This window comes from Lepus europaeus, unplaced genomic scaffold, assembly GCF_033115175.1.
Source record: "Lepus europaeus isolate LE1 unplaced genomic scaffold, mLepTim1.pri SCAFFOLD_491, whole genome shotgun sequence".
Taxonomy (NCBI): Eukaryota; Metazoa; Chordata; class Mammalia; order Lagomorpha; family Leporidae; genus Lepus; species Lepus europaeus.
The window spans coordinates 18,199-39,265 of NW_026909367.1; the positions used below are offsets into that span (position 1 = coordinate 18,199).

The window sequence follows — 21,067 nt, forward strand, 5'->3', positions numbered from 1 at the left end:
TCTCCACTGTGACACCCACCAAGCTCCCTGTCCTTTGAATTTATGCCCAGCCCCTCGCACTGGGATCCCTGATTTGGCCCGTGTTGAGTGGCTCAGAGGTGCCCAGGTTCATGGCAGGAAGCCAGGAGAGGACTCAGGAGTTCGGGCCCTCTGGCTCCCCACTGTCCGTCTCATGAGGATGGGCCAGCAGTGCTGGTCTGCGGGGCTGTGCACGGGGCCTCTGGCTGCCAGAGGAAGAACCCACCATGGGCTGATTCTGTGTTACCTCCCCTTGTCCGTAGGCCCCAGCACAGTGCATGGACCAGGGTGGAGGGAGCTTCTGCAGCCGACACTAGGCCAGGGGTGAGTTTGTAGTCTCCCTCTGGGATTCCTGCTACCTGGGCATCCAACCCAGCTCCCTGGGGCACGGAGGGAGCACAGTGTCGCCGGGTAACAGAGACCACCTTGCTACAGCAGGGCCAGGATGTGGTAGCTCACATCCTAGTACCCGACTCTTGCTCTCACATGGTGATGTCCAGGCACCAGCTCGGCTGCCCTCTCTGCTCTGTGATAGGAGCCTTGAGGGAGAGGCACTGTGGCCACCCCACCTCATCGCGCCTCCACCTGGGTCCTGGCTCCAATGAAGAGCTCAGCTGGTGCAGACCCCTCCCAACCCCTTCTACACAGCCTCGCTCTGTGCTCCGCACCCCTACAAAGATGGCTCACTTGGTCCTTGAGCTTGGAGGGGTTCGGACACGAGACTCACAGCCCCAGCACCCCTTTGCCCAGGTGGAGGACCTGTTGCAAGGCCATGGGGCAGTGGAGAAGTGGGTGGTAGACATGCAGTTCTTGAAGTTTCATCTGTCTTCACTCAGGGCTCCGCACCCCGCCCCTGCCACCTGCAAGCTATTATTACTATTGTTATTACCAGCTTGAGTTCTGTCTCAGTTTGGGGGGAGGGGAGGACCCAGAACGGTGTTGCAGGATCACATCAGAGACCCTGCCCATCCCCTTCTGCCTCTGTGGCAAGTGTCCCTTCCTCCCATACAGATCGACCTATTGTCACTTTCCAGCTGCCTCCCAGAGAGCAGACTCATCTTGCTTCTGCACAGCTTGCCTGGACAGTTGGGAAGTCCCTATGAAGGCCAACCTCCCCCTCTCGCTGCCTCATCAAAGCCTCCTCTCTCCTAGGATGTCCTATACCAAAGGTTCTTCCAGGTTAGCCACCTGCTGCTCATCTCTGGAGGTGGAGCTGTCTTTCCTTCAATTCCCAATACCTTCCTGAAGCTCCTCCCCATCCAGATGACCAGCCCCATGAAGGGTGGCGGGTACCAGTGGATGGGAGACCAAGTGACCCCACTGCTGCCCCCAACATGTGTGTGCAGGTGCAGGTGTGCCTGCGGGCTTGGTGTGAGTGTGAGGTCTCAGAGCCAGGGCTCCGGAGGGGAGTGTCCCCTCCTCCTCTCTCCCGGAGCCCTCTAGGGACCAGAACACAAGGAAGGGGCGAGACGCCTCGTGGACGCTTTTCTCTCTTAGCTGCAGTTCCCATGGTAGCCATCAGGGGTCACTGTTGCCCCAGTCTCCACGGCCAGGCTAGGGAAGGGGAAGGGTGCGGTCCTCATAGGCAGGTCCTAGTTGCCCACTTCGACCCCGACAAGGTAACAGGGTAATTGTTGTTATACAGAGCGGCTCGCACAGACTGGCGCACTACGCTCAGGCCCTGCCTGAAAAAAACTGGGGTTTGCGGGACAGCTACTGGAGTGAGCAAATGTGCTTGGTGTGGCCACGTGTGACCCAGCCCCTCCTTCTGCCACTCCCTTCACCAAGGTTTGGCCATTCGATGGCAAATTCCCCTTCAAAGGCCCTCATGGCACTGACATAAAAGTCAGGAAAGTGTATGCGCGCATGCGCTATGGTGCAGCTGCTGAAGCCACGGCCTGCGGCGCAGTATCTCATAGTGGCTGGTGCCAGTCCAGGCTGCTCCACTTCCCGTCCAGCCCCTGCCCAACCCTGGCTGTTGCATGTTACAGCCATTCGGAAAGTGAACCAACAGATGGAAGATCTCTGTCTCTCCTCTCTCGGTAACTCTTTCAAATAAATAATAAATATATCTAAAAAAAAAAAAAAAAAAAAAAAAAGCCTGGACAGACGGCGGGGCCATGTCAGCATGTCCCAAGGCATTCTGCCCCGGGGCCAGAGGCTAGCTCCCAGTGTGAGCACAGGGAGCCGATGTGCAGTGTGTCCTGCACAGCAGCAGACGTCACCAGCACCCCTCCCTCGGCCTGTGCTGCCTGTGGACAGACACTGCAGAGGACAGAAGCCAGAGGCAGAGTGGGGGCCCGGCGCTCACACCAAGCCGCTTCCCTGCTGAGTTCAGCCACTTCTGGCCTGAGCCGGAGACAGCAGCAAGATTGTCCCGTGTCACTGCCATGGCAACCCCGGCTGCCTGGGCCCTCACGGAGGTGCTGGTGGACCGCAGCCGATTCATCCTGTATCCCGGCCGTAGGGTCACCACCTCAAGTCCCCCAGGAGGGAGACAGGAAGTTCATCCAGTGTTAACGCCATATAGATGGAGAGATAATGGGCTGCCCAGGACCAGGGTACAAACAGACCTCAGCATTTATTGTGCCTTCTCCACTCTTCCCGTGGGAGGCAGGGGGTGGGGGGGCGAGGGTGGGGGAGGGGAGAGAGGAAGCCGGGCTCTTAAATCCTTAATAATCCGAGGCTAATAACTGAGGGGGAAGGGGCTGGAAAAGGGGGTGGATGCAACCAAGGGATGCCCCTGGGGGAGGGGGAGGAGCACCAAGCTGGGGGTCCCTGGGTGGGGCAAGAGGAGAGGAAGTGGCTGGGCTGGGCATTCTCCCTAGGCCAGGCAGCACAGGGGCAGAGGGATGAGTGAAGGGCCATGGTAAGCAGGTGAGTCTCAGAGACACCCTGCCCCAGCATCCTGACTTGGCCAGGGTGCCCCAGCCAGGGTCTGGCTGCTCCTTTGGTTTCAAGCACGTGAAATCAGATATCGGCAGAAGACCTGCTCTGGTCCCCTCCCTCCTGTTCCTGCTCTTGGCTGCCCCCTCCCCAACCCAGGTTCCATCCCATCCCATGTGAGTAGGGGCTGGGGGGTGGTGGAGTGTGTGAACATCCGGGTATCTCCCGGCCACAAAGGTCAGGTCTCTTCCTCTCTGCCTATGGGAGGCCAGTAAGCTGGGGAAGGGGTGCCCCTCAATGCCCTGGGCCCCCGTTTTGGGGGCTGCAGTCCAGGGAGGGCCCTTTGGGGTTGGGTGAGGAGTCGGGTTCTGCGTCGGTGGGCAGCAGGGAGCCCCGGGCACCCCGACACGCTGGGCTGTAATAGAAGGAAAGCAGGCGGAAGGAGGGCCGTAGCTCCTCCTGTATGCTGTCCAGGATGTGGGTGAAGGTTGGACGCAGGCGCGGGTTCTGCTGCCAGCAGCGGCTCATCAGCTCCTGCCTGGTGGGCGTGGGAGCAGAGTCACAGGGGGCCTGGACCCCCAGCCTCTGTCAGTGCGAGTTGGGGGAGCGGCTGGCGGCGGAGGGGGCGTTTAGAACTGGGGACCTCGTTGTTGGCCATCAGTGGAGGTGGGCGGGGTGGAGGGACGAGGAAGGGCCTGGCCGAGGCTACTCACAGCTGAAGGGGACAGCTCTCCAGCTCCTCCAGGACTCCGCCGTCCATGACAAACTTGAGCACCTGCTCGTTGGAGAGGCCCTGGTAGGGCTGCTCAGCCAGCGTCACGATCTCCCAGAGCACCACACCGAAGGACCTGGAGCACACACAGGAGGGCCCACACTCAGCACCCGTCACGCTGCTCCGTGGACCCCAAGGCTGGGACGTTCTAGGCCCCTCCGCAGAGCCCCACCAGACATCCGAGTGGGTGGTGAAGACTCCGTCCTTGAGGGACTCGGGGGCCATCCAGCGCACAGGCAGCAGCCCCTTCCCACCCTTGCGGTAATAATCTGTTTCATACACGTCCCGAGTCATCCCAAAGTCTGCAAAGTGAGGGCAGAGCAGGGCGTGGGCCTGAGAAGTCCCCCACAGCATCCGCCCCGGGGGTACCTCTCCCAGCCTCCCCTCTGTCTTCATAGATCACCCCATAGGAACCCATCTTCCCTGGGACAGGGAGACTGAGAGCCTGGCTGGGGGTGACCTGCAGGCTGTCAGGGTTGGAGATGTGGGCCAAGCCTGGGGTTCTTAATGCCTGGCTTAGGGGCGTCTCTCTATACTATTCAGGCTGCCCCTATCTGCCTGGTACCCACTGTACCCCCAATCTTGACGGTCAAGTCCTGGGACACCATGCAGTTGCGGGCTGCCAGGTCTCGGTGCACAAACTTGTTGGCGGCAAGGTAGGCCATGCCATCTGCGATCTCACCGGCCATCTGCATCATATCGCCCAGAGCTGGCCGTGGGAGCCCTGGGTTGTTCTAAGCCGAGAGAGGGAGCTGGTGAGGAGGAGTGCAGAGGCCGGATCCCTGGCCAAGGATGAGTCCCCTCTGCCCACCCCGTGCCCAAGTGCCCAAGTCTCCTCTAACTCCCCAGCCCCTTGGCCCTGATCGTCCAGGTCCCCACCTCTGCCTCAGGTCGCAAAGATCGAAGATGGCTCTTGAGGTCTCCGCGGGTCATCAACTCCATGATGACCAGAGTTGGCTGACCCTGAGACACCACACCTAGGAGACGTACCTAGGATGGACAAAGAGTTTGACTGTAGGTCCATTCAGCTCCTCTTGACCCACAGGGCCAAAGCCTTGACCCACTGTGACCATAACCTGACCCAGACACCAACCCTGACCCTAACCCCAACCATGACCACAAGCCTAATCCTGACCTCACAATGGCCCTGACCTTAACACATGACCTTGGTCAAATTTGACTATCATAACAGTTATAAACTTGGACCAACATAGACCTAGACCCCAGTCATGAACCCAATATTATCTGGACCCTCAGCACTGACCCCCGAGCCGTGACTGAGCTCAGCCCTAGCTAGCCGTGCCCCATTTGACTTTAACCCCCAACCATACACTTTGCCCCAGTGAGGGTCCTAACCTCACCCCAGCTTTGACCTGGAGGACAGGTGGTCTTTTCCCTTATACATGACCTCTGCCCCAGTGATGACCCTGGCAGTGCCCCGACCCTCCCTTACCACATGATGACACTTGAAGGCCTTCATGACAGACGCTTCCTTGAGGAACTCGATGCGCTCCCGTGGGCTGGCCAGCTCATTCACCGTCTTCAGGGCCACGGGCGTGGACTCCTCCCCAGCCTCAAGGCCTTGCACCAGCCCCTCATAGACCATCCCGAAGGAGCCCTGGCCCAGTTCCCGGATTATGGAGATCTGCTCCCGAGGCACCTCCCACTCGTCAGGCACGTACACTGAGGGGAGGCAGGATGCCACTGGCGCCACGCCCCCACCCACTTCTCTCCTGTCTCCCTGTCCCGCCCACCTGTCCACCCACCCAGACCTACTCTCAGAGGCGCTGAAGTACTCCGGGTTCACAGAAGTATACAGGGTGCTGTTTCTGCAGTGGGAGGCGAGGCATTTGGGCCGGAAGGGTCCAGAAGGAATGTGCAATGTCAGAGGACAAGGAGGCAGGACCTCAGGGAGGAGGAGAACTGGCCACAGCCCAGCCCTGGTCGGGGTGAGCCCGGGGAGCCCCCCAGGCAGGGAACAGGGAGAATGCAGAGGTCGGGGGGCCAGGCCAGGCCGCCCTTTGCCTCTTGGACGGCTGACATGGGGCATCCTGGGACAGAGCCTAAGGTGACCAACCGTCCCAGGGGGCTCAGACTGGGGATTCCCAGGAGGCGGGACTTGGACTCTGCCCACCAGCAGAGTCCCAGGTTCAGCAGGAAGAACTGGTCACCATGGCCGAGAGGCACGTCCCCACGCCAGCCCCCAGGGGACGGCGGCTGACTGTAAGGAAGTCCTTTCTGAGGTCTCTCCTCTGTCCCTGCATGCACTGACCTCACGAGGAGGGCTCAGGGAGGGGGCGGGAGCCAGGGGCCCTGTCATCACCTCTTCTTGCCGTAGAAGAGACCCAGGGCGGCGAGGACAATGAGCAGCATGAGGCCCACGGGGGTGACGGTGAGGAGCACGTGCAGGCCCCCGGAGTCCTCCTCCTCTGCTGGTCGGAGGACAGAGTTAGGGGGCGGCAGAGGGCAGGATTTCCCACACTGGGAGGTGGGGATTAGGGAGGCTGGAAAGCAAGGGCCTGTGGTAGTGGGGGGGAACGGAGGGGTGGGGGGATGCAGGGGGGTCCCCTGTGGGCAGTGTGGGGACAGAGGCTGTGTATACCTGGGCCGGGGATGTAGAAGGCCACACTCTCTGTCCAAGAGCCGTTGCCAGCCAGTGAGGTCGCTCGAACCCGGGCAGAGTAGTTGCCAGGGGGCAGCAGGGCCAGGTGGACACCACCGAACTTGGCATACCGCAGACGGGACACGCACAGCACAGTGGCTTCCTGAGGGGAACAAGAAACAGGTGGCTGGAAGGGAAGGGATGGGGGCATGCCAAGGAGGCTGGGATGCGGGTGCCCCGGGGTACCCACCTCTCCCAGGCGGCGGTACTTGATCTCGTACTTGAGGACCAGTCCGTTTGGGTCCGGGGGCTCAAGCCAGCGCAGGAGGACGCTGCTCCGGCTGGCAGCCTCCCAGGCCACCTTCCCGGGGATACCATCGGCCTCTCCTGCGGGAGGGGCATCTGGCAGCCAGGCCACAGTAGTTCCTCTCACCTCCATACTCAAACCCAAGCGAAACTGGGCGAAACTGAGAGGTTTGGGGCAGCTCTGGGATTATGGTGACCAGGAGGGGCAAGCAAAGCTGGGGTTCTGGAGCCAGCGGGAGGTCAAACCCGCCAGGCGGGGCATTCATTGCACCGGGTCCTTGGGGTCAGTGGCGGGGGTGCGGGTGTCACCTACTGTGCGGCATCGTGCGTGCAAAGACGAAGGTGGCGGCGCTGCAGCCCACGGTGTGCGCCGCGTGGTTGCAGGCGTGGATGTCGATCCGGTATTCGGTGAAGTGGCGCAAGCCACTCAGCACCGCTCGCTCCCGGGGCACCTTGTCCTCCTGGATCTCGAAATCCGAACTGTTGCCCCCGAGTCGGAGGGTCCCGGCGGACCGGCGGTGCCGCCCCGAGTCGCTGGGGAGGGCGCGGGTCAGAGCAGCGATCCCGTCCCGGAGCCACGCCCCCCGCCTCCCAGCCTCCCGCCCCGTCCTAGCTCACCTTTGGGGACTCTTGTTGATGGACGTGACCTTCCAAGGGGATCTAGGGAGGCCGGGGTGGTCCTCATCAGAACTCGTTCGGGACGGGGCCTGCACCCTCGGCTGCCACCCACAGCCTCCGGACCCACCCGCAAGCCAGGCCCCGCCCACAAAGCCCCACCCCCTCTCCGGCCCCTCCCCGCCAGCCCTCGCCGGGTCGCACGCACTTGGGGATGGTGATGGCATTGTGTAGAAAGTTCTCAAACTTCTTTTGGAACGAAGCCTCTTGCGCTTCCAGCGGGGGCACGACCTGCCCAGGGTGTGGGTGCTGGCAAGGGCAGCAGCCCGGCTCTGTCTCGGCCTCAAGTTCCCCGTCCTCGCGGTCGAAGCGCGGGTCGGTGTTGCTGGTGGGCAGCCGCAAGCCTGGCGACACGGCGGGCAAGAGGACAGTTAGGTGAGCTCCCCGCCCGGCTCCCCGCTGCCCTGCCCTGCCCTGGCGCCCCGGCCCCGGCACCGCGGTGGCAGTAGTCGTTGAGGTAGAGGTCGGCGTCCTCCGCCAGCCGCTGCCACAGCACCAGGTAGTAGGTGTTGTTTCCGTTGCGCTGCGTGGGTGGCTTCCAGCGCACCAGGAGGTGGGAGGAGGAATTGGACGTGGAGATGACCTCTTGGGGCACCGTGGGTGCTGGGGGTGGGAGGACGGTAGAGCTCAGGGTTGTCTGCCAGGATCCTCTCTCTCTGGGGTCCAATTCTCCCCTTCTTCCACGGAACAGGTGGCCCTAAACTCCACTTCCAGAACCTGGTCTTCAGTTCTGTCTTTCCTGTCACCAAAGGCCTCTGAGTTCCTGTAACTCTTCCTCTTGCTGTGTCCCAGCCCAGACTCCCCCAGGGACCCAGGCAAATGCCCTGATTTCTTTCTAGGACTCAAGCAGGTGGGCCCCCAGCCCCCAGCGCCAGGCACTCACTGTCCCGGCAGCCCGACTTCTGGTGCCCAGCGTCCCGCAGCTTCACCAGGCCTTGGGGGCCTGACTCTCACTGCCTCCTGCCTTCTGCCTACCTGCAGGCAGGGTGCGGAGGTAGACGATGGGGCTCTGGGCTCCCGGGTGGGGGCTGTCCTCTGCGGTGGTCAGCGTGATGGCCCGCACAAACACTGCATACTGGGTCCAGGGTTTGAGGGGGGCCAGGGTCACCCCTGGCTCCTGGGTGCGACTGAGGGGCAGCTCCACATCCAACAGGTTCCAGCTCTGGGCGCCACAGGCATCTGGACCCACGTGCTCCGTAGCATTCTGGAATGGGCTGAAGACACCCCAGCACGGGCAGCTGAGGGGCAGCTCCACCCCAGGCCCAGGACTCAGCACCCCCTCCTCTCTGGTCACCACAGAATGTCCTTGTCATCCTTCTGGGATGCATGAGGGCACAGCCACGACTCCAGCCACCTGTGAGACCCTGTGGGGGCTCTGTGGCATCTGTGCTGCCAGCCGAATTGGGGATGAAATATCTCTCCATCGCCGGCAGGAAATGTCGAACTTTAGTCTCAGTAAATATTCTGAAAGCTGGTACAATAAGAGGCCTCCTTTCTAGGGACAGTAAGTAGCGGGGTTATCCTAACTCATCCCAAGTGGATTGCCTGGAACCACAAGCTGGACTACTCTCTTTCCAAGGACACCGTGTCTTAACCTGGGCCCATGAATGGGCTCTGGCAGTCAAAAAGCCTCCAACACTATAGACAAAGTTTTGTACGTGTGTGGTTCTCTAGAGAGAGGGTTCCTAGCTTCTAGGAGCTTCTCACACATGTACATAATCCCAAAAGACCGAGATCCATAGCCACAGAGAAATGATTGGGGCCAGAAGCCACCAGTGAAGGAGGCCAGGGCAGGGACAGAGGGCAGAGCTTGGGGAGGGACCAGTGGCACTAGGGGTAGAGGAGGCTGGTCCCTGGGGGAGACAAAAGTGGAGCCCACAGGGGAGAGACCAAGGTAGAACATGGGGAACAGCGGAACATTCTACGGATGTTCTTGTTGGTTTCTTTGGAGGGAGGGGAGTTCAGGCTGAGCCAGGGACAGAAGGAGGCTGTGGTGGTGCGGAGCTGAGGCTTGCCTGGAAATGCGTCCTCGTTGAGGCCCAGAAGCAAGATAGCTGAGGAGCAGGAGGGGAGTGCAGAGTGGATGCCATGGGGTGCATCACACTGAGTAGATCTGGGTCTGCTCAGAGCCAGCATCAAGCCAGCATGCACGGGGTGTGTCTCGGCGAGAGCCCCGCCACAGCTACACTACCAGGCAGTGATGGTAGGAGGGCTCCCCATGCTCTCTGCCCTTTGAGCCCCGAGGCAGCTCTGTAGAGTTGCCCAGATTGTGAACTGCACAAACTGGAGGGTGTCACACTGCTTTTTTAAAGTGTGATCTGTGAACCAGCGGCTTCGGCAATACCTGGGAGTTGTTAGAAACACAGATCACTGGGCCCCACTCAGCACTAGCTGAATGTGACTCTGTAGGAGTGGGGCCCAGGAATCTGCATTCAACAGGTGCTCCTGCTCCCCATGGCAGAGACCTTCTCTCTCTCTTTTTTTTTTTTTTTGACAGGCAGAGTGGACAGTGAGAGAGAGAGACAGAGAGAAAGGTCTTCCTTTTGCCGTTGGTTCACCCCCCAATGGCTGCTGCAGCCGTTGCACCACGCTGATCTGAAGCCAGGAGCCAGGTGCTTCTCCTGGTCTCCCATGTGGGTTCAGGGCCCAAGGACTTGGGCCATCCTCCACTGCACTCCCGGGCCATAGCAGAGAGCTGGCCTGGAAGAAGAGCAACCGCGACAGAATCCAGCGCCCCGACTGGGACTAGAACGCAGTGTGCCAGCGCTGCAGGCGGAGGATTAGCCTAGTGAGCCGCAGCGCCGGCCATAGAGACCTTCTCTTACCACTGATGCCTAGGTCAGCCTTGGCCATTCAAGTGGGCCTTCAACCCACCGGCTTCCGTCCTCCCTCCTCCAGGGCCAAGCCCTGGGCTACTGGTCAGCTAAGACCTCTCTTCCAAGTCAGGTGGCCCCATCTTTTACCCACATACAGGGTGAACATGCCTGCCCTCTAGCTGGTCATCCAGAGGCCACTTACTTTCCCTAAGGAAACCTCTTTTGATTCTTATCCACGTTTTCCTGTGGTCTAACCATTATCCTTCCTGCTAGGGTCAGTCCACTCCAAAGAAAAAGAGCAGCTGGCCCCCACCAGTCCCTGTGCCCTCCCTCCTTCAGGCTTTAATGAAACAATGGCAAAACTCATAAAATTGGCCAAATTAGTGGGCACTCCCCAAACCGCTGCTGGGGCAGGAGCATGTGGTCAGTAGGAGCATTAGCATAGTGAATTGGAGCTTCATTATCAGAGCCTTCCCAGCAGAATGGCTCTCCTGGGCTCCCAGAAGCCATGACCCTTCCATTCCACTTGGCGGGGAAACTGAGGCTCTGAGGAATGAGGAGGATGAGGGCAGAGAGCCAGCATGCGGCTTGGGCATCCTGGTTCCTCGGCTTTGCACGGCCCTGCTGAGCTCTGCCCTCACCTGTCCAGGGAGGGCGGGGGCGGGGCAGAATTGGTTTGGCTCCGTCCCTTTCTGGCCCCGCCCCGAGTGGCCCCGCCCCGGTACTCACGACTCCTTGTAGTACACGATGAAGCTGAGCAGGTCGCGGGCCTCCTGCGGCTCGTAGCGCTCCCAGCGGAGCAGGATGCGGTTTGCCTCCGTCACGTTGGACACGAAGCGCAAGGTGCGAGTCTGGCCTGGGCGGGCCGGGAGGTGAACGCCTGCTCGTAACGACCCTGTCTCCGGCGGGGGACCCCGCCCCGACCCCACAGAGGCTTTGTCCCCCGCCCCCAAGTGGCTGCTGTGTTTGATGAATGTGTGCGGGGCTCGGGCTTTGGGGAGGGTCCCCGGGCTCACAGGAGGCGCGGTCCCCGTTGGTGCGCGGGTTGATCTCAGCCTTGTTCTGCCGCCCTCTCGTGCCTGTGACCTCCTCCAAGCGGTAGATGAGCTCCAGGCAGAGGCGCGGGTTGAAGGCAAAGTAGATCTTGCCCACCGGGATGGTGAGGCCAGTGGCCACCCAGGACCCCAGCTGCTGTAGGTTCTGGTTGTCCAGCACATACAGAGTGTAGTTCCTGGGGGGAGGCCAGGGGACCTTGCTCTGCAGGGAGGTGGGGGCAGGGGGCAGCCACGCGGATGCTTATGGGCTCTTTCCAAGAGGGGCTGTGCTGGGGGGAGGGGGGCACTCAGTCTCTAGCCAGAAGGCGTTGTGCACACACTCTGTGATGTGGGGCAAGCCACCCACCCTCTCCATTTTCCTCATCGGTGACATGGGGTCAGTAAGCTCCCTGGCTGCTTCCTTCCTTCATCTCGCTTTAACTGAGCACCTGCGAGGTGCCAGGCTGTGCTGGTTTGGGGACACCACCATGGAGTGGTGGTACTTTGTCTGGGTCATGCCTCTCCATCCAGGGTGTGGGCACCACTGGTGTCCACGAGAAGCCACGGAAACCACTTGACTGGGTGGTTAAGACGTTTATTTGATTTTGAAAAGTCCCGGCTACCTTATGGGTGGGCCTTGACAGGTGGGTAGTAGGAACGGGTTTCACACTCTGGCAGTGTCACTGTGCAGCTGAGGGGATCGGGCGACTGTAGCCCACTTTTACAGCTACCTTTAACCACAACTTACGTTGCATCTACTGCATTCCAAGTAAGATTCGCAAAAGCCCTAAGAAAGCAGTCATGTTAGCCCCATTTTACAGATGGGAAAACCGAGGAGTTAAGTAACCTACCCATAGCCAAACAGCTAGTACACAGAACTGGTCCCAGAGCCCTTTCTCTTTAACATTCTTTTGGGACAGCTGGGGGAGGGGTGTGGTCGGAGGCCTGATTTTGACCCCTTACCCGTCCACCATGGCATCCCCCCGGATCAGTTTGAGGTTCTTGAAGAAGCTCAGGGATACCAGGGCAAAGGAGTGCTTGATTTTGAGGAAGCCGGTGATGGTCTCGACCAGCCCCAGGCTGCGCTGCAGCTCCGGCTCCAGGTTGTCTGGGGGGCGGGGGAGGGGAGGGAGACAGGGCTGAAGCAGGAGCAGGGAAGCCGCTGGGCCCACAGGGCAGGGGTGGGGGTGAGGAGGGCCCCAGAGGAGGTGGGGCCTCGGGGGTGGGACCCAGGGTTGGGGGGAGCGGAGCTCCATCGGCCTTCAGAAAGGGTGTGGTCCCGAAGTGGGTACTAACAGCCCTGCCGCAGGTTGAGGATGAGGCTTCCCTCCACGTGGGTGCAGCCCGCCAGGTCCTGTGCTGCTTGGACGGAGTCGATGGTCTTGGTGCCTACCTTGCACTCTTTGGGACACAGCCCCTCACACTTGTGGCAGAAGATGCTAGCAGGGGCAAGCAGATGGCGTGAGCTTCGGACCAGTGTGGGCCTCCTCACTGCTCCAAAGGGAGCCTCCCCCATCCACCCCACCCCACGCTCACCTGCTGCCATTACGGGTGAAGCCTGGGGGGCACTGGGCCAGGCAACTGCCTTGGTGGATGCCGAAGGTGGAGGTGCGGCCAGGCACGGCACGCAGGCTGGCGCAGTCCTCGGCCGTGACGCAGCGCCAGGACTCATGCTGGTAGGTACCTGGAGGGCAGGCGCGGAGGCAGGCACCCTGGAAGTAGAGGTGGCGGCAGGCTACACAGGCACGAGGGTCTTCAGGCTGGCTGCAGCCCCCCAGGCACTCGGCGTGGCAACACTCGCCCCTTGCTGTGCAGGCCAGCCCCTGGGGGCAGGGACACACTGTGGGCAGAGTGCTGGGTTAGGCCTTGCCCATGAACCCTCGGTCAGGTCTGCCCTTTCCAACCCTGGCCCCGAGCCCTTCCTCCTGCCGTGACGCAATCCGTCTGAACCCAAGTCCCTCCAGGTCATGGCTGCCCACTGTTTCTGCCAAGGACCGTGGCCCTCTCTGTAGCTCTCTGCCTCCCACAGTGCCTAGTCGGGCTCAGGACAGCACAGTGACCTTGTCCATCAGGGTTGCTGCTCTGCTGCCTGCTGTCCTGTCTAGGCCTGGTGCCCAGATCACGGCTGGGCACGATGCCAGGCTGGGCCAGCCGGCCTCTCCTGAGCAGCCAGGTCCAGGGCACGGTGGGCCTGGGGATGTGTGGCGGGAGGAGCCTCCTCCAGTCACTGGCCTGCCATGTTGCGGCCCTCTTTAGCTCCCTGCTCTGGGCGGGAGGCGGCCCCGGGTAGTGGCGGCGGCAGCAGCAGCAGCAGCAGCAGCAGGTGGGTTTTGGAGCTGGGGGCCCAGTAGCCTGGAAACTGCACAGCGGCAGCTGGACGTCTGCGGGAGACGAGTGTGGGGCGGGGTCGGCCGGGTGTGTTGACACTGCACACAGGAGGACGTGCAGCAGCTGTGTTTACAGCCAACAGGGAGGCTTCGGGGAGGTGGGCCCAGCAGATACACCAGGGATCTGGTTACCCTCTCCCCCTCCTGCTGCTGCGGGCCCGGGATGGGAGGAGAGCTGGCCACCAGGAGCTCTGTGCAAAAGACCTCAGGTTGGGAGACCCCAGATCTGCTCCCAGTTTCTGAAAGGTTTTCCTCTCCTCCTCCCCAACTTTCACTTCCTCTGCCTCCAACCATCTCTTTCCTCCACTCCCTTTCTTTTTCTGTATTTGAGAGGCAGTGAGCAGGCATCTCCCATCTGCTGATTCACCCCCTCCCCCAACAGCTATGACTGGGCCAGGCCAACGCTAAGAGCTTGGGAACTCAAGCTAGGTCTCCCGCACAGGTGGCAGGGACCCAACCACCTGCTGCCTGCCCAGGTATGCATGAACAGGAAGCAGCACTTGGGAGCAGAGCGGGGACTTGAACCCAGGCTCTCCAATCCATCTGGCACACGGGCATCTTAACCTGGGGGTGTCCTAACTGTTAAACACCTGCCCCCTCCCTTCCTTCCGTTTTCTCCCCATGCCTCTTACGTCCCTGGGAAGATGCCCTTCACACGCTTGCCCTCACCTCTCTTGTTCTTCATCCTCTGCCTCCTCCTTCCTCTCCCATGCAGCTACCACCTCCCCATTCCAACACTGCCAGCTCACCTCGGACCACCTGCACTGTGGCCACTTTTATTAGGAACATAGAATTGCTGCCCTGTGGGCTGGCGCTGTGGCTTAGTAGGTTAAACCTCTGCCTGCGGCACCAGCATCCCATATGGGCACTGGTTCGGGTCCCGGCTGCTCTGCTTCCCATCCAGCTCTCTGCTAATGGCCTGAGAAAGCAACAGAAGATGGCTCAAGTCCTTGGGCCCCTGCACCCACATGGGAGACCTGGAAAAAGCTCCTGGCTCCTGGCTTTGGATTGGCACAGCTTCTGCTGGGTAGTGAACCAGCAGATGGCAGATCTCTCAGTCTCTCTCTCTCTCAGTCTCTCTCTCTCTCTCTCTCTCTCTCTCTCTCTCTCTCTGTAACACAGCCTTTCAAATGAAATAAATAAATTTTAAAAAAACTAAAAGAGGAATTGCTGCCGTGGTTCTGGTACCGCTCTGATGCCCTGTGGAGTAACTCATTGCTCACAACCACCCTGTGGTCATTTTACAGAGGCGGGAGCTGAGGCACACAGGGGTGGGGAAGCTTTTATCTGCCCAGGGCAGGTACTTAGAACACACTCTGTGGGCCATACGAAATGAGCACCTGCTATAGACTTCTTGAATTTTGAGTCCTGCCTGTGGCTGCTTTGGCAGGGCCAGTCCAGATGATTTTGTGGGCCTTGTGGGGCCCACAGGCTGGACAGTACCCACCCCTCAAGGGACAGAGCCAAGGAGCAGCAGAGCTGAGACCTGAACCCAGGCCATCAGACTTTGCGCTTAGCTGCTGCCCTAAACTGTTTCTGGCGCCACCATCTGTTCCTGCCCTCTTCCCTCCACGCCCACCTTGTACCTGTGGAGTACCTACTCCATGACTACTTCAGCTTGTCTTGTGCCTACTCCTTGGCTGCCTTATGCTACATTATTTATTTAACTTTTCTGAGCTTCAGTTTCTTCATCTGCGAAATGGGAATAACAATAGGCTATGCCCCATAGGATGAGTGACGGTTAAAAACCAGTGGTAGCAAAGGACGTGCCCACACTATCCTACTCCACACGTACCCGGTCCCATCTGGCCCTGTCTTCCCTGAGGTCCTCCCCCTTCGTGTTCTGTGCCAGTGCCTACCTCTCTGGCAGTGGCTGGAGGTCCAGCACCTGTAGTCGGTGTGCCCACTGAAGGTGGTTCTGGCACAGGGCTCGCCAGAGGCCCCCAGCACACCCGGGCACACGTCGGCACACTCCTCGCCCAGTTTGTTGCCCACAATGTGATTGGCACCGGGCGCAGGCTGCAGCAGGCCCCAGTCGATGGTGGAGAGGTGGCAGAGCTCCTGGTTCTTCTCCACACGCACCGCCCCACGCAGCACGGCCCCCAATGCTGGCAGCCCCACGTCACGCAGGTGCGGCATCTCGAAGATAACCAGCGCGTAGCCCAGGAAGAGGCGGGCGCCGCGGATCACCGCCAGGTTGGGGAAGAGGTCCCGCAGGCTCTCCAGGCCGTAGACACGGAAGAGCAGCAGGTAGTCCGTGACCTGGGTGAGGCGGGGGAAGCTGAGGCGGCGGAAGTCCTCCCCCGTGGCCGTGAACATGAGCAGGATCTGCAGGTGGCCCTCCACCACGCTACAGTTCTCCAGCCGCCGCAGCTCTGCCACCTCGGAGCGGATGTCCAGGCTGGGGCACACTGCGGGCACACAGGGAGGGGAGGGGACACTGAGTGGGGGAGCTGGGCTCTGCTGGGTGGGTGGCCTCCTCCCTGGGCCTGTTGCAACAGGGAGCCCCCAACATTCCCTCCTAAACCTGCTTCCCCATCTCAGCTCCTGCCATGTCATGCTTGCAGGCGGGCTCCAAACCTAGCGTCATCCTGACTTTTTCCCTTCTCTGACCTTCGCATCCTGTCTTAAAGCACATCCAGAGTCTAAGCCCTCGTTCCTGCCTTCACTCAGGCTGTCTCCCCACTGCCACCTGCATCCCCTCTGATCTTCACCCCAAACATGGCTGCGTCACATCCTTCCCTCCCTGAAACGGACCCCCTGTCTGTCCCAGCTGTAGCCCCTACTCCAGCAGGGAGGTCCTGCACAATTTTGGCCCCAGGAACCTCTCTGATTTTATCCCCAGTCTCCCTTCCTCAGCCACATAGAGCCTTGTGCTGTCCTTTAGACACGCCAGCCAAGCTCCTGTCTCAGGGTCTCTGGACTTCTGTTCCTTCTTTCAGGATCACCTTTTCCTCTGCAGAGTTCACTCACCCTCGTAAGGCTGTGCTCAAATGTCACCTGCTCAATGGTGCTTCCTCTCATTGCCCTACTTAAAATTTCTGCTTGGAGTCTGTTTTGGTGTAGCCAATAAAGCTGCTCTCTGCGGTGCCTGCATCCCATATGAGCACTGGTTCGAGTCTTGGCTACTCCACTTCCTTTCTGGCTCCCTGCTGATGAACTTGGGAAAGCAGCAGAGATGGTCCAAGTGGGCCCCTGCACCCACCTAAGAGACCTGGAAGAAGCTCCTGGCTCCTGACTTCAACCTGGTCCGGCCCTGGTTCTTTTGGCCATTTGGGAAGTGAAGCTGTGAATAGAAGATATTTCTCTCTCTCTCTCTTTCTGTGTGTGTGTGTGTGTGCAACTCTGTCTTTCAAATAAATAAAAGCAATCTTTAAACAATTTTTCTACTTGGGGCCCATATTGTGGTGTAGAAGGTTAAGCCTCCACCTGCAGCGTGGCATTGCATATGGGTGCCGGTTCGAGTCCCAGATGCTCTGCTTCCCATCTGGCTCCTTGCTGATGTGCCTGGGAGGAGAGTAGGGAATGGCCCAAGTGCTGGGGCCCCTCCACCCATGTAGAAGACCCAGAGGAAGCTCCTGGCACCTGGCATTGGCCTGGCCCAGCATGGGCCACTGTGGCCGTTTGGGGAGTGAACTGGTGGATGGATAACCTCTGTCTCTTTCTCTCTCTCTCCTCTCTCTATTTCTGTCTTTCAAATAAATAAATAAAGATTTTTTAAAAAAATTCTGCTTTATTTTTCTCTGTAATTCTTGAAGCTGGCTAATAAATAATTCACTTTATTTCTTCTGTTGATTGTTAGCTCCATTGCTGTGTCCTGATGCCCAGTGTGGTGCCTGGTACAAAATTGTACTCAGTCAGTATCGAATGAATGAATGAATGAATGAAGCCCGTGACTGGGAAGCAGTGATCTGAGCTTCCTGCTCCTCCCCCAGTCCTACGGGAGCCGGAAGGGACGTCACAACTCCCCGTTGCCCTAGGCTTGTGCCTCGATCCCTCAGCCTGACATTCTGGGGCGTAGGCAGGCTGGTGTCCATCGTATCTCCAGCCTCAGAAGGACCCCTCAGTCCTTATCCTGCAAACCCCAGGCCAAGCTGAGTTAACGGCTCTCCTCCAGGCCTGGCTGTCCCGGGTACAGTGCTCACTCCCAACACTGCTGTCTATCTGTGTCACCTCTCCCAGGGAGGCGGGGGTCTCTACATAGCCAGCACTGCGACCACTGGGCACTCAGGGGCTCATCAGGCTTCCAAGTCCATGACTCCCGGGGGGACCCATGTGTGCCTGGATTTTTCGGACTCACGGCCCAGCTCCACCTCCTCTTCTTTCCCCTGAAGGTGGCTGGATGCCCGGATTCACTTGCTCCCAAGGGGACCTTCCACAGCTCTCCACGGCAGAAAATTCAAGTCTGAATTCTTCAGCCTGACGCTCAGGTTCTGCTGATCTTCCCCTAGCCTCTACTCCTTTCTTTCCCATCCAGTGCTCCAGCCACCCTGGCCAGGCTAGGCCCCGTCCCCGCCCTCTGCCCCCCGTGGTTTGTTAGAAGGGCTCTGGGCAGGCAAGGCTGGCTCCCCAGGGCTTCCTTCACACCTTCCCCCATTGTCAGTCATGGTCCTGAGCCTGGCCCTGTGCAGCAGCTCTGTGTGTGTGTATGCGTGTGTGTGTGTGCCCACGCACACACACACAAAAGAGAAGAGAGAATGAGAAAACACTTCTATGCCCTCCATGTGAAGGCCAATCAGGCTCTGTGAGGCAGATGGGGGGTTCTCTCCGGCGCCCACTTCCCATCATGCCCCTGCCTCTCCAGGGCTCCCCTGATGGGAGTCATTTGGAAAAACAAATCTAAGACCTCAGCAAATTAACCCCTGACTTCCCTCAGAACCTGCCTCTGTACAGAGCTGCACTGGGAATGCGACATCTGGATGCCCTGACCAAACAGCAACCCTCCACCCCCGCCGCAGGACAACGCTTCCGTCCTGACAACTGTGCTCCTAGCTGGCATCTGCTGTGCCCTGTCCTGGCTGAGCGGGTTCCGTTGGGGGGAGGGGCAGACCCTCCGTGACTAGCACCCATCAAGGAACCCCCTCCTCCAAGCCATCTGCATCACTCTGTTTGCAGGAAGGGAGACCCTGCCCTGTCCCTGCAAGCTCCCAGTCTGAGGGGCATGGTGGGACACCCCCCCCCCCCAGGCTGACAGCACTGGATTCCTGAGTTTCTCAGTCTGGAGGGGAAATGGGGGAGGGGGCACAGCCTACCCCCTCCCCCTCTGAACCTTCCTCCCTCAGCTCTTCTCCCTCTCCCAGCCAAGCTCCCATGAAGGTCCTTCTGTCTCCATGGTCCCACCTCATTCCCCAGATCCAACTCAGAGGCAGCCTGGAGCCCGGGAGACAGGCCTTGAGGCAGCCAGGGAAATAGTCTTCCTGCTACAGCAACCCCCTGCCCGGAAGCCACAGCGCGGAGGGTGGGGACCACCGGGCAGGGCTCAGGCCGCAGCCTCATTTACCATTCAGTCATCCGAGCCTCAGTTTCCAAGGTGTACAATGAACTCAGCTACTCCGCAGTGCCTGGTGCTCGGCCACCTGCCCCACAGCCCCTCCCTAGCAGTGACCTCTAGCTCACTCGAAGCCCCGTTCAGCCTCTGCTGGGACCAGGACTGCACGAGCAGCAGCGGCAGAGTGGACGACACCCACTCAAGCCCATTTTGAAGTCCTCACCTCCATAGGAGCTGGGAGAAAACACGTTCAGGTGGGGAGGACTAGCTGTTCCTCCCCAGGAAGGGGGAGAGAGAAGAGGGGAGAGGGCCGGGGGATGGGAGGGGAGGGGGTTCCAGAGCTAACCCCAGTCTGCACGCTGCAGGCATAGTTTGGCCTCCTAGTTGGCTGGGAGGCAGATGGGGGTGTGGGAGACAGGGCTGGGGACTCACCCTCTAGAGTGTCGAGGCCAAATCCCAAGGAGAGAAGGATCCCAAGCAGGCATGCTCCCCAGGGCCACAGGCTGAGCACTGCCATGGTCCCCCGCCTGGCTGGTGCCCAGTCCTGGCTGTCCTCCAGGTGGCTCCGGGGAGGTAAAGGACCTGACAGTTCCTAAGGGACACAGAGACCCAGGCCACAGAGAGAAGGGAAAGGCCAGGAGCTAAGACAAGGAATGCCACACAGAGTGCCGGAGAAAGAAAAAAGACAGTGCCGCTGGACACAGACTCAGTGTGAGTCCGGAGACAGAGGTGGGACAGAGATGCAAACGGTGACAGGGCAGCCGGAGGAAGAAAGTGACACAGGGCTCAGAGCCAGAGGCGGCCAGAAGGCCTGGCGACCCCGAAGGCGGCGCAGAAAGAAGCCCCGCGTGCGCTCCCGGGGAGCGCCGAGAGCAGCCCCGGGGCGCGGGGAACACGACTCGGAGACACTCCCCGGACCCCGCGGGGCGCGCTCGGCTCGCAAGCGCCAGCTGGCAGGGCTCTCTGCCGCCGTTCCCGGGGCGGGCACGCAGGGGCCGCGCCCAGCTCGCGCCTTGCCCGCCCCCATTCGAAATGGATTGGTTTGCGGGGCCCTCTCCGTTCTCTCCGCCCCTCCCGGCTAGCCAAAATATTTAGCCTGACAACTGAGGGTGGACAGGTCTGTTGGGGAAATAAGGCCAGAACGCGGGGGGAGGGGAGGAGAGGCCAAGAACGGAGCTCCCCAACCCCGCTGCGGCCGCGGTGGGGCCTCTGCCATCGCCACCCCGCGCCCGCTGCTCGCCTCTTCTGCGGAGTGGCGGCGGCTTTGGATGCGGCCACTCGAGCTCTGACACCTGCGAGCTAACTTCTGGCAGCCTTGGCTAGCGCAGCGAGCTCCTAGAAACCTGGCCGGAACGTGGGCAGTGTCTTGGAGCCTTTCTCGGCCAGGAGGCCCCCCCTGGCCATTCTTTCTGGGTCCCTTGGCGCGAGCCTTGGTTTTCGCCACGTACCCCCGTCCTGGCCAGGATCCCCTTGAGGAACGCCATCACCCCGCGGGGATCTGCCTGTCTGGTCACCTTCCTGGTGACCCGGACTGCTCAGCGGTTCCTGTGTGCCCCAGACCCAGGGAATCGGGAGACCACGGGTGCTGCCTGCGCTCGCGCCCCGGGGCCCTTGTTTGCCTCTCCCCTCGGCAGAGATCGGGCCCTGTGGCCACCAAGGCCCGCAGGAAACCCTGGGTGCTGGGGATCCCGGTACTTTCCAGGTGCGCGGCCGGCCTCCGAGGGCCGGCCGGTCCCCAGCTCCACCCTCGGGCGGCTCCCGCGGCCGAAGGGCTAAGAGAAGACCTATTAATTTCTCCGCGCAGCAATCGATGCTCTTGTCAAGGCGGCGATCGATGCCAGCTCTGCTCGGCCTGGTCCTGCCGGCCGGGCACCGAGGGCTGACGCTGGGACCCGAGGCATGGCTGCCGACCGCGCCCCCGCACCCAACCACCCAACCTGGGCCCCGGGCTTGCACCTCAGCGCGCAGGCTTCTAGCGCCACCCTGTGGCCTTTGCTGGACGGCAGGGCCTCGGCTCCCTGACCCCTTCCCTTTCTCTGTCCCTTCTGTTTTGCAATTGGTCCTTTTCTGGGGGGCTCTTCTT

The 21,067-nt window shown here is 60.5% G+C and overlaps 1 protein-coding gene across 1 annotated transcript; it reads right to left on the bottom strand.

The window, feature by feature from the left end:
• Positions 1-3,198: 3,198 nt before the first annotated feature.
• LOC133755456 (insulin receptor-related protein) lies at positions 3,199-19,501 on the bottom strand. The gene is made up of 22 exons (XM_062185565.1): positions 19,417-19,501; positions 15,356-15,907; positions 12,646-12,949; positions 12,406-12,548; positions 12,073-12,217; positions 11,092-11,306; positions 10,805-10,931; positions 8,235-8,473; positions 7,695-7,862; positions 7,408-7,603; positions 7,203-7,244; positions 6,898-7,118; positions 6,529-6,665; positions 6,279-6,441; positions 6,000-6,105; positions 5,453-5,505; positions 5,130-5,359; positions 4,556-4,666; positions 4,251-4,410; positions 3,849-3,978; positions 3,618-3,752; positions 3,199-3,442 (listed from the first exon to the last, which is right to left on the bottom strand). The coding sequence occupies exons 1-22, from the start codon at positions 19,499-19,501 to the stop codon at positions 3,199-3,201; spliced, it is 3,906 nt and encodes a 1,301-aa protein (XP_062041549.1).
• Between the last annotated feature and the right edge of the window lie 1,566 nt (positions 19,502-21,067).

Coding starts and splice junctions, on each gene's coding strand:
- LOC133755456 (XM_062185565.1), bottom strand. CDS start 19,501: ATGGCAGTGCTCAGCCTGTGGCCCTGGGGAGCATGCCTGCTTGGGATC. Junction 10,932..11,091: donor CAACGGGGACCGCGCCTCCT/GTGAGCCCGGGG, acceptor CGGCCCGCCCAG/GCCAGACTCGCACCTTGCGC. Junction 6,442..6,528: donor AGTACCGCCGCCTGGGAGAG/GTGGGTACCCCG, acceptor TGTTCCCCTCAG/GAAGCCACTGTGCTGTGCGT.